This window comes from Microtus ochrogaster, chromosome 6, assembly GCF_000317375.1.
Source record: "Microtus ochrogaster isolate Prairie Vole_2 chromosome 6, MicOch1.0, whole genome shotgun sequence".
NCBI classification, from domain to species: domain Eukaryota; kingdom Metazoa; phylum Chordata; class Mammalia; order Rodentia; family Cricetidae; genus Microtus; species Microtus ochrogaster.
In genome coordinates this window covers 80678395-80690862 of record NC_022013.1, presented here as the reverse complement: position 1 = coordinate 80690862, position 12468 = coordinate 80678395, and the positions used below count along the sequence as shown (strand labels likewise).

Genomic DNA, 12468 nt, shown 5'->3' with positions numbered 1-12468 from the left:
TAAGACACATAAATACTAAGGGGTCAGCAGATACAGGTGTTCCTCTGAAGCCTGGCTGGGCCATTCTCCTTCTCTAGTAATACTGACTTCTTAATTTAGGTCTAAGGCCAGAGTAAGCAGAGACACTAGCCCTTGATTGAACTCTAGCAAGTCCGAACCTGAAAATCACTCTCAACCTACATCCCCCAGTTCCACCACTACGTCTCAAAGTAAAAAGAGTGCCAAGTTTGAGGGTCAAGGCAAGAAACAACTAGCCTTATATTTCTTTGTCTGGATCAGTCACTCTACTTCCCTAAGTTTCATTTTCCCTGTGGAATAATGAGGGCAGTAGCTAGGTGATCTCAAGGCTCTTCAGAAGACAGTCCTATCTTGCAAGGATGGTTCTACTTTGTTAGGCTTACCCTATACATAAAACTTTGGTGATGGGCTTAAAGAGAATTTTAGTATGAATAGACCAACCTTTAATAGAACTTCCAAGATAGTAAAGGAGACAGTCTGGACCAGCAACTGGAGATGAAAGAAAGATGGATAAAGTGCCAGATACCAGCACAGATGCTGCTCTTGCTGAACCTTAGATAAGCTCTCTACAATTTTAGAGAAAGGTACTTCCTTTGGCAGGCAGATTAGTAATAGAAGCCTCATGGGGAGGTGTGTAAGAATGGCACACATAGCCTGCTGAGGATTGTTTAGGTGATTTTCCAACTCTCCCCATTGCCCAAATCCCATGTGTCAGGCAAATGTGCCCAATCTGATGAGTTGAGCCTTGCTGAGCAAGGAGGTAGACAGCCTCAGGCATCCAAGCCAAGATGTGACCAGCAGAATACACCACTTCCCAACTTCAAGGAGTAACAATTTTCTCTCGGGGAACAATTTTCTTATAGGGAATGACTCCTGCCTTCCCCAGCTTTATGCAAGCAAATGATATGACCACAATCATCCTCTCTTCCACATGCAGAAGCCAAGTCAGGCACATAGCTGTGGGGCAGAGTGATGGTGCAAGACAGGAATAAGCAGAAACATTTCCCAAGAGCCAAGAAATGGTCAAAGGGATTTGGCATTACAAAGACCAGAGAAATCTGCAAATTTCTCTATCTTCTCGTAACTCCTCCCACCTCCTCTACCACAACTCAGAACAAGAAGAATCTGGAAATTCTTCCTCAGACTCCCTTCCAGTCCCTTTTCCCACATTCCTCAACAACAACCTCCCAGGGCTCTAAATGGATTAGGAGAAAGGAGCGCGGTAATGTCAACATCAAAGGACGAGGTGCAGCAAAGTCTTGTCTGTGCCTTGATCCACAGGTGCTAGGACTAGTGAGGGGTGGCAGGAGAGGAAGTTTGGGAAAAGGGGATTAGCTGAGACCGGAAAGAATGTAGCTGTTTTAATCCCACATAATGAACCAGACTGTGCTCCCTATCCACACCCTAAACACTCAACAAGCAGGTACAAGTTATTGGCTTCAGCCTCCCTTGCAAGAGGGCCCCCTAGTTGCCAGCCCCAGACAGCCTTTTCCCTCCAGCTTGTAGGGGTACCCAAGGAGGCCTGGAAGGTATCTCCTTCCTCCTGGCTGCTGAGGTTTGGGTAAGAAAGTGGGGAATGTCTACAACTGCTGGAAGGATGGGTAACGGGCCGTGTACCTAAGCACCAATCATGTAACTTGAGGCCAGCATCCACCACTACAGCTCTTAAGACGCAAAACCTGTCCTAACCAACTTCTTTCTGTTTACAGCCAACAGCTGGGTTCCAGGTAGGAGTTGCATGCATATAATTCACGATGTGGATAGCAGCAACAGCAACAAAAAAATAAGTTTGTTGCTTATAATAAGAATGGTTTTTCTCTTTAGGCAAAGTACCTTCCCAATACCTCAATATTAGACAACAATGAAATACATTTGTTTTTTTTTTTTTTTTAGGTACTCAGTGACTGACAGCTGGAGGAAACAATTTAAGGCTAAATCACAAAATCCCTATCTTCCTCCCCATTCTATTCCCTTCCCTTAAAAAAAACAATAATTTGCCTAAAGTTAAATCTCTACCAACCACTGTCTTCTAGAAGAGTCCCTCAACTGAGAAATCAGACTGTCAGAACAGTCAGGCCACCGATTCTTACCTTCTTCAGCTTGCCACTCTTAGTCCCCACAAAAACCACACTGTAGCCATTGTAAACATAAGAAGCCACCGAAGTCAAGCGGTCCCTGCTCGTGGTGTAGAGGGTCAGTCCCTCCACAGGAGTGGAGCCTCCCAGAGGTTGGTTGATATCCAGGCCACAGAAGTTATCATCAATGGGGACTGGCTGAAAGACAGGAGAAAACTGGAATGAGGCACAGGGAAAGAATGGCAGGGTCACTTCAAACCACCCAACCATCCTGAGGATACCAGACCTCACAGAGGATCAGGGCTGGGATGACAAAGCTCATAGCCAACTGGCCCACAGTGACATCTTGGCTCCCATGGGACCAAATTGTGAGTGACTAACCATCTCCACTCTCCCAGAACTAGCATGTGTCTTACCTTTTCCCTTTCTGCCAGGAAAGTCAGATTGTAAAGCTGACTGAATTCACCTTCTGCTTCTTTTCATGTCCCCTTAGACCTTGTCAGTCTGTGAAGATCTGTCTATTTTAGACAGGGCTCTCTCTCAAAGGATATTCAGCCTAGAGGCAACATTGTAAGATTCCACAGGCCTAGAGGTTTCCTGTTTGTTCTTTGAGCAAGCTAGTGAGTGTTTCTTGGGCTGCAGAGAGGCATGAGGAATTTGAAGCCACTAAGTTATCACTACTACCTGCCATTCTGGGGACTCATTGCAAGTATCATGATAATATTGAATACTGTCTTTTGCTTTGGGATTTCTTCTTTATCTTTGGAGTTGTGGGGGGAGGGTGAATCTGGGGCCTCTTGCATGCTAGGCAAATGCTCTATCACTAAGATACTTCCTCCTTCCTCTTTATTTTTTATTTTGAGACAAAATTTCACTAAATTTCTCAGGCAGGGCTTGAACTTGTGACCCTCCTGACTTAGCTTCCCCAGTAACTGAGATTACAGGCCTGTACCACCAGGCTGTGATGGAAAACTTAATCTACATCAGAGTCTTCATTTGGTATGATATGTCCCCCACCTTTGGAAAGAATTATAGAGGATTAAATAAAATGATGTATGTAAAAGACTTTTATCATTGTATGCCACTATCTCCTGTACATTATAGGTGTTCAAAGAGATGTCTTCTTATATCAGTCTTTTGAGGGGATTAATGATAGGCCAGGAGGAACTGTGTCACTTTGAAAGAAGGCCTCCCTTATGTAAGTGAGAAAACTTGCCATACAGAGAATGAGAAGACTCATTCGCACCCTGTGTTCAGGCTAAGTCCACTGGGGGCCACAGCATCCTCTTCTGGAACTGTCAAGTGGAGACTCAGATGGATAATGTTGTGCTTTGAATGAGAATGTCCCCCCACAGACTCATATATTTAAATGTTTGTTTCCCAGTTGGTAGACTGTTCAGGAAGAATTAGGAAGTGTGGCATTGTTGGAGGAGGTGTGTCACTGAGGGTGGGCTTTCAAGCTTCAGAAGATGACAGCCTGCCCAGCCAGATGTCTTTCTGGGTAGAGAGGGGGAAAAAGGAGGGAACCACATGACTCTTAAGGATAGGGGATGCACAGTGCCTGGCACGAGGCTGGATCTTGATGGGTGCCCCAAGACACTCCAGCTAACTGCCCAGCATTAAATCTTGCAGTAAAATCTGCAGATTCTGAATGAAAAAAAAAAAAAACACCTTGAGTGCTGGGGGAGCTGTTCCCACCTGCTCTGGAACAGGCTTCTCAGAAAACAGAAGCCATAGCAGTGAGCAGCGCAGAAACCTCCTCAGCCTTGCTTTTTCACCCTCATCAGGGAGGGGTAACTGATGCTTCATTTCCTCTGAATAATCGGTTAATAAGTTAGAGCACATTATTTTTCCTCAAGCTTGTGTTCCCGCCTCGGCTCTTAGGGGAACTAGGACATGTCTCTAGGACCTTGGTACCTGTGGACAGCTGCCGCTCTTACGACTGGCAGGACTGATGGTGCTAAAAATACATAAGCACTCCGTTAGAAAGAACATCAAGTTTAGAGTAAGAATGGCCTTGAACCCTGGGCGGCAGACTCTACACCACAGCTTGGAAGGGAAAAGGCCATTGTATAGTAGTGCTAGGTCATTGGGAGATGTCTATGTATACCTCTACATCCGGTGATGTCACTCCCACTTGAAGCCAGCCTGTCTGGCAGTGTTTACAGCACAGGAATTGCCAAATACTGTAGACCAGGGCTCTCTTGCTTCCTCTGTTTTGTGGAGTTAGTTGCTTACTATTTTCCAAGGTTACTGGACAGTGCCAAGCAGGGAGTTACCAGCCACACTCTCTACCCTTGCTGCCTCTCTTACTCATCCTTGTTCTGTAAGCGGTGGCTGCTCAATAAGACTTAGGTAATCTAGCTTTTAGCCCTGTCCTTACTGCACCAGCCCTTCCTACATGCCCTCTCTAGGCCTCAGTTTTCTCATCTATAAAATAATAGAGTCGGCTCATTGTCAAAATTCTTTAGAGATTGTTTTCATGATTTCAGGTTTTTTTCCACCACTTTGTCCAGGGCCTAGTAGAGCTACAGTGTTGTGACTGAAGCCAGTTTCTGAGCTACGATGACAGAAGTGAAAAGCCCTGTCTGGCAACTCTGGGTTTCTCTAGTTTCTAGCATCTCCAGAACAACAAAGAAAATTATCTGTTCTGAGTCTACACCCTAGGGTTAGATGGCAATTGCTTCCTCAATATCTTGTTAAGTATTCTCAAAGCCTAATGTCCCTTTAAGTTTGCATAGACAGAGAGTGACTGAAGTATGATTTTTCTCAGAGGTAGTGGTCTCAAGGAGGCTGCATCAGGAATCTGTGAGCTGCCCTGAATTCAGATCCTGCTTCCTGGTTCACAATTATATAGATTTAAATAGTTTGTTTACACTTTCTAAGCCTTTGTCTTTCTATTTGCAAAAAAAGGTCATAACAATTAGTGCTTTACCTGTGAAGATCAGGTGAGGTACAAAACTGCTCAAAATAGCCCTTTGTGTGTAACTGATATTTTGTGAATGATAAGTTCCTTCTTCATACTTTTTTGTGGGAGCAATATTCAAATCTTTGACCTGAGAGTTACATGTTGGTCCACAGACTATGTTAAAGTCAAGCTCCAGTCCCTAATTCAGATCCTTTGGTCTCTAATAGGATCCTGAGGACACCACCAATTTGTACCCCCAACTGTTTTGGGGTTTGAAATGATATTGCGCGAAGAGATGACAGAAGAGGAAGTTTTTTCCTACAAGGCAGTAGTTCTCAACCTGTGGGTCAAGATCCCCAGGGGTCACATATCAGATATTTTTTATTACAGTTCATAACAGTAGAAAAATTACCATTATGAAGTAGCAACAAAATAATTTTATGGTTGGGGGTCACCACAACATGAAGTGCTGCATTCAAAGGTCGCAGCATTCGGATGGTTGAGCACCACTGTGAATAGCCATTTGTCCTTCTAGATATCACCAGTGTTTCTGACGTCCCATGGTCACTAGTCAGGGCTTGTCTCTGTAGCACCAGTGGAGCAGCACACAGTGGCCTCTTCCTTTCAACTTTGGCTGAGAGGCAAGCAGGAATCAGCAGTTTCCTCCTGACAAGGCCGTGGGAACCAGGGTGGAAGCTGCAAGGGGTTAACCCTTACATTTCCTCCCCACTTCTCTTGTTTGAAGAGGCTCTTTGTTCATAAAACTTTAGTGCTATAAGGCCAACTGGAGATTACCTACATCCAGATTTCTCATTTTATGAAAGAAAGATAACTGGCAAATAACTAGTCCTTCATTACTATGATTAGCAGTGATAATCCTAGTTGCTCATTTACTGAATGATTAGTGTGTGCATGTTATTTTCAAAAATAATTGATCCTCATAATAAAAAAAGGATAATATTATTTCTATTTTAAAGAAGAAAAACGTATAGCTCAGATACCACACATCACTTGCTCAAGGACACACAGGATATAGGTGGAAGAACTTATTTTTTTAAAATCTAATTGATTAGATTTAAAGCTCAAATTTTTAACAAGTATGCTGAGGTACCCTGTCATAAGCTTGGATCAAGCTGTGATTCCTTGATGTTCATATTATGCTTAGGCATGACCCAAGTTTTTTATACTTGCTACCTCTCTGTGAAATGCCTTTTTCCCTCTCTTAGCTGCTGCTCCAAATACTACTCTCTCAATGGTAGATATTCTCTAGAACTGCTCTGTGCTGTTTTATTTTCCTCTATAGAAAATTTATCATTTGGCAGGCAGTATCATTTTATTTGCTTGAGAGTCTCATATAGCCAGGCTAGCATTGAACTCACTATATAGGCAACACCTAATCCTGCTACCTCCAACTCTTCCAAGTGTTGAGATTACAAGTGTGCACCACCACATTGGGCCAGGCTGTTTTATGTGTTCTCTTGTCTTGCCTCACTAGTAGGTAAGCTCTCTAAGAACATGCAGCTTAGTCATGCGGCTTAGCAGCACCAAAAGCAATGTCTGGTACAGTGTAGGTATACAGAGGCATGTATTAGTATTGATTTAATGAGTCAGCAAACTCATCTCAAGACTTTAATGTAGGCAAGACTCTGCAATTGGTACTCATCACCTAGTTGCCTAAAACCCATTCTTACCCCAGGTCCCCACTGGCCTAGAAGCTGAGGGTACAGGGGTACAAAGGAATCAGGAACAAAGCACAGGAAGGCTCCTTACCGCCTTGGTGCACTGCACATCCTTTCCCAGAAGCCAGTTGAGCTCCAAGTTGCCCTCTCCATGGTAGCAGGACTGCAACCGCTCCTTGATCTGCAAGTTGATGGCCCGAATGGGGAAGGCACAGAGGGCAGAGTCGTCGGGTGGGTGGTGGTACTGCTTCTGCCCTTTGGAGAAGATGGCAAATAGCACGTCCTCATCGCTGCTGATGTTGAAGGCCTGAGCTAGAGCTTCCCCAGGCTTTGCGAGATAAGCTGCCTGCAGGAGGCGGTATTCTACCCCGGCACGTGTGCAGCCAAAGGGCAGGGACACATAGGAGTGGAACTTGGGGTCATCCTTGCAGAGACGCACGATTCTTGAGGTATAGAAGAGGTCTCCAGCTGAGTTGATGGCCACACCCTCAGGGGTCTCTGGCTGGACAGTGAGAAAGTAGACAAAACCACCGCTGGCAAAGCCATAGATGTAGAAGATGTCAAAGTGGGAGACCAGGGCTAGGGTGTCAGAGGGGATCTTGATGAGGGAGGAGACAAAATCACTGTGGAGCTCATAGTCCAGCATGGCTGAAGACTCGGGGTCACGGGGTAGCTTGCGGCTGGACAAGGTAGGGAAGTAATCCTGCTTTCCATCCACAGCAGTGCCAATAAAAAGCTTGCCATCTTCCCCCTCAGAGCGCACAATCACCCCATACATGGTGCCTGTCTTATTGACGCTGGACAAGTAGTGCTCCTTCTTGTGGGATGGCTCCACCAGGATGAAGAGGTCATCCAGCCGCAGGAGCTTGCAAACTCCCTGGTAGAGACTGCCACAGGCAAGCAGTCGATTCTCGGAGTAGTCAATGATCAGTAGTTTGTTAACATTGTTGGTGAGTGTGAGCACCTCACTGCAGGGCTGTACAATCAGGGGTGGGTAGCAGGCCTTGTTGTCTTCTTCTGGCCCTGTCTTGTGAGCCACCTGGATTGTGAGGTTGCCTGTCAACTTGTAGACACGGTTGATGGCCCCCACATACACGGCCCCTGTTCTTCTGTGTACAGTCAAATGGTTGAAAGTCCAGTCACGGTTCTCAGAGTGGAAGGTGCTGAACTGGGGCATACCTGTGGTTTCACGAGCTAGCAGCAGCCAGGCCACTGAGAGCAGTACCACAGACAAGTTCTCAGCCTGCATGGTCCACAGCTGGGACCTCCTCTGCTCCATCCCGAGAGGGGCAAGGCTGGAGGGATAGCTCCTCTGTGTACTACTCTACTTCTCTGGGTCAGCTCTCACATGGTTCTGAAAAACACAAGGCAAGGGGTCAGACTAAAAGCAAGTTCTCCGTGAACCGTATTGCTTGACCAGGATTCCCAAATCCAGCTGGTCCTATGAGTCTCTTTTGCTACATTTCAGTTTTTCTATTTTTAACATATTTTCCTCGCTGAGGGATGCTGAGGGAATCCCATTAACCAGTCTTTAGCCATTATGCTGTATAATATGCTTTTGTTTGTATATTTTATTTACATTGTATAAAGCATCCCATTTTAAATATTAGTTTTATCTCTCGGAAAGTTTAAGAGACTGGAGTTCACTCAACCAGTCAACGCCGATGTCAGGACTGAAATGTCTTCTCCACATACTCACTTTAGGACCCCCTACTCCAGCATGATACATCAATTACGTTTCTCCTTATCTCAGACTCCTTTGACTCCTGGGATTGCATGCCTTCTCATGTTCTGATATCCATTGTGAAAGAGAAGTGCTGGTCACCTCTAATGGGATTTATGGAAAGTATGCTGTTCGAAAAAGACTGGATTCCTAAGCCTGCCATCCCAGGTCCTGAAAAGCCCCCTGAAATGGCAGAGCCTGTTCCTCTGTAGACCTCTGGAACCCCAGTAGCATCACCTGAGGCAGGAGTTCTAGCCAGGCATACTTGGGCAGCAGTAGAGGAAGAGGAGTTGGAGGGTCAGTTTTATCTGGTCACTGCTGGGGAATTCTGGCCATTCAATCATTTGTGAGTTTAGCCCTGGGCCTTGATCACAGAGCTTCAAGTTCAGCCTCCACTCCTGAATGCTTTGATCTCGCCAGCATTACAAGAAGCTGTCCAGTAATCATAAAGGACCCCTGAGGGCACTCACTAAGACCAGCAAGGGGAGATCCCAGGCAAGGGGACAGAGGTCAGGAAGTCCAGCCATCCCTGGAGAGTCTTGCTTCCCCTGACTTTTAGGATGAACCGCAGTCACTTAAAGCTGCACCAGAAGAGGCAGCAGTCATCTGGCTAAGAGAGCCTTTCTCAAGCTGAATAGAGTGCCTGGACAACCTTGTTGACAAGTACTGACAGAACTCTGGGTGCACTGACGACAGGAATGGAAACACTCCAGCTAGGAAGAGAATTTGCTCCCAGGTAGCTTAGCAAAGGCCTGCCTGCCTGTTCTCTCAACTCCCTAGGCTGGCTGGACTGGGTTATAATGAGTCTGATACCACTCCCACCCAGTTTTTTCTTGTATATTTAGAGATGCTCCTTCCTGCTCCTCCACTCTGCAGCATAGGTCTGTAGCCAGCATGGTGCCAGAGTGTTCCAACCTGACTCCGTTTCTCCAAGGGGGCTCTGATCGGTGTCTTGGAGGTGATTCATGAGGTCCCAGGCTTCCTTGGAAAGAGGAAGGGCAGCGCGAGGCTGGGGCTGACTTTAACTACTCTAACACAGCCCTTCCGGCCTCACAAGCACAGGCTCCCAACTCACCCAGATTACAGTTTGAAAAGCAGGTTATTTTTAGCTATGTCCTAAGGCCGGTAGCAGGACGTGAATTCCTCAAGAGGAGCTGCAGAAAGGAAATAACAGAATCCTCAAACTCTCCAGCTAAATGGGGACTTGCAGGAGGTCACACTGCATGCATGCTCTTCTCTAGAAGACAGGGCCACAGGTGGGCTCCCTGGTTACAAGTGGCTTCAGATAGAAGATGTAACATGAGAACAATCTAGATTGTCCATTCAAGACAAGCTTTGAAGATGAGGCAACCTGTCACCATGCAAGGTGTAGGTGCTTGCAGCATAGAAATTCTCCCTGAAGCGCAGTGGCACTGAGTTTAAGGACTGCATGCTCCTGCCTTCCCACCTCACTCATCCACATACATGCCTAACTCATGCACACAAGGAGGAGTCCAGAGAGCAGAGACCAGCATCTGAAAACACAGTCCACCATCTAGCTTCCCTCCTCGTTGGCATAGTTCAGGAGATAAGAGGCTTTCGGAACAAATCTGGGACATTAGACTGATCAAGTACCATTTCCATCTTTGTTGGAATGAGAATGGCGGTACCTAGCTCTCTGGCTGTCATCAAAGTTAGTGTGGTTCTGTAGGGAAACTCCTTAGCCACACCACTGGTACCCGCTACATTACCATAAAGGGCTCTGATGGGAAATGGCACTGGAATTCCCGACTTCTCTTCTTATGTTTTCCTTTTCCATGGATGGACAGTATGTGGGGAGCTTTGATCCACTGGCCCCGTGGCAGAGCTTATTTGGAAGGTAGGTGTCAGGGGAAAAGAACAGACCCAGGCTCGTTTTCTCTGTCATATTATAGCACAAGTCACAACACAGCCTCTCTGAAGACATCAGGGAGGCAGCTGGAAGCTGGATTCTGAGCGGAGAAACTGGTCACAGGGCAGATAGAAGTGCAAAGAGTTCAGGAGGACAGGTCTAATGTCTGTCACTCACAAATCATCTAGTGGGGGTACCGTTCTAGCATTTCCCCGAGTTTGTTTCCTAAGCTGTCAAAACTAGCCAGTCTGCAAGATTCCTCCTTCCAGATGAAATGATGCCTCGAGGCCCATCTCCTTCAGTTCCTCGTCTGGGCTAAATAGCCACTGAGTTCCTTCTGTACTGCCAGTATAGCTGATCAGACAGGCTTTTCCAGCACATCTCTGAAGCAGGCCTGTTTTCTTTGTACCCCTCTAACTGCCTGATCCTGGTGACTAGACGGGAAATTCATCCTCAGGCCCAAGGGCTACCCATCCCAGCAGCTCCTACTGGACACTGCGGTCCAGAGAAGACACTGTCTCCTGTGATGAGGGATGGAAAGATTTCATATCTTGACTACCACAAATTTATATGCCAAGATGGATGGAAAGATATAGCTCTAAAGCAGGGTTTGGTTGTCAAAGGTCAGGCCACCCAGGTGAGCTCAGGGTAAGGAAGGCAGCCACCTTGTGCCTGTGAAAAGCAGCAGTGTGGTATGGTTAAACTCTGGGGTGAAGGTCTCAGATATGTGGCTTTAAGCAGAACTTCAGCTGTGTGCACCTGGTCAGGGCACAAGGTCATTGGAATGCTGTCTCTCCGTCTACCTGAAATGGGCTTAGATCTGGGACCTGCCATGCAGGATCACTGTTACAAGTCCTCAGTGCAGCACCAACCACGCCATGTGCTCAGGAGGCCTTAACCTTTACCACAAACTGATATTTGCAGCTCCTTGCTTTCTTTTACCATATGATCGGTCTCAGAACAGATATTACATTCTCAGACTGGCTGAAGCCTGTGACACTGAACAGTTAGTACCTTCCCTTAACCCTGATTTTCTGCTAATGCCAAACAGGGGTTCTCTTTTAATAAAACACCCCACTTTCCATCACATCCTCTCTCTGTGTCTGTTCATGAAGTCAGTGGTCACATTCTGAGGCTTGTCTCTTCTACCAGTTTTCTTCTCCCTTCCCAAGTTCGCAATCAGGGGACCTCCTGTCCTAGACTTCTGAGTCACCCACAGAGCCTCCTCAATGCCTTCCCCATGGAGACCATGACACCAAGTAGAGTTCACACTTGCTTCTGGGGAAAGCAGGTGCCACTAAATATTTTATTTGCAGGTCTGATGACACCATCTTCCTGATTAGGAACCAAGAGGCAAGTGCTGGTGACAGCCACCTAAGGCATCTGATACCTTTCTGACCAGCTGGCATACACGACAGTGCCAATCCAGGAAGGATGTGAAAGTGAAGCATTTCCAACTCAGCTCAATGCAGGATTCCCATCTCCCACCATTGTTGCCCTTCCTGTGAGGTCTAGGTGCATGTTGTCACTAACCTCCCTCACCTCAGAGGAGGTGGTGGCAGCAGGAATTAGAACTGCATAGAGCTTTGTGATAGAGTCAGAGTGCATGCTGGATCTCATGCCATAGTCCCCATGAGGAGCACCACCATCTCCACCCTCTCCACCATCACTGTTGGAGCTTCCAGCATTACTACAGTACTGATAGGACTTAACTGTTCCCGCTCTCTTCATCACCCTGTCACTTCCAGTACCATCGCAGCACCGATTGAGCTCCATTATCCACCTACCCTTGCTATCACAGTCATTGTGACCCCTAGTGACCTCCAGCACCATTGCAGCATTAATAAAGCTTAACTGTCCCTGTCATTGTCATCACTGTTACCTGCAGTGTCACGTGGTAATAAAGGAGCTCGGCCTTCCATACCCTACCACCTATCACTGTTATTGCTATGTCATCTCTAGTACCATCACGGTGTTAAAAGAGCTCCGCCATCCCAAATAGAGTCCACCATCCCAGCTTAGCCATCATATTCCTCATTGTAACCTCCAGCACCATCACAGGGCTGATAGAGCTCTACCATCTTCACCCTACCCAGGCCCATCACCACTGTAATTCCCAGCACCATCATAGGGATGATAGAGCTCTACCATCCTCACCCTACCCAGAACTATCACAGGGCTGATAGAGCTCTACC

At 46.6% G+C, this 12468-nt stretch overlaps 1 protein-coding gene across 3 annotated transcripts in view; it reads right to left on the bottom strand.

Moving 5' to 3' along the window:
* The window catches only part of Plxna2 (plexin A2), a 203987-nt gene that overhangs the window by 171254 nt on the left and 20265 nt on the right, over positions 1-12468 (bottom strand). For all 3 annotated transcript variants that reach the window (XR_003377039.1, XR_001228954.2, XM_005348915.2), the window contains exons 2-3: positions 6772-8034; positions 2109-2291 (exon numbers count right to left, since the gene is read on the bottom strand). Coding sequence is in view for 1 of the 3 variants with exons in the window: in XM_005348915.2 (XP_005348972.1) it covers positions 2109-2291; positions 6772-7959 (1371 nt within the window). In the remaining 2 variants the exon portion in view is untranslated. The remainder of the gene's footprint in view (positions 1-2108; positions 2292-6771; positions 8035-12468) is intronic.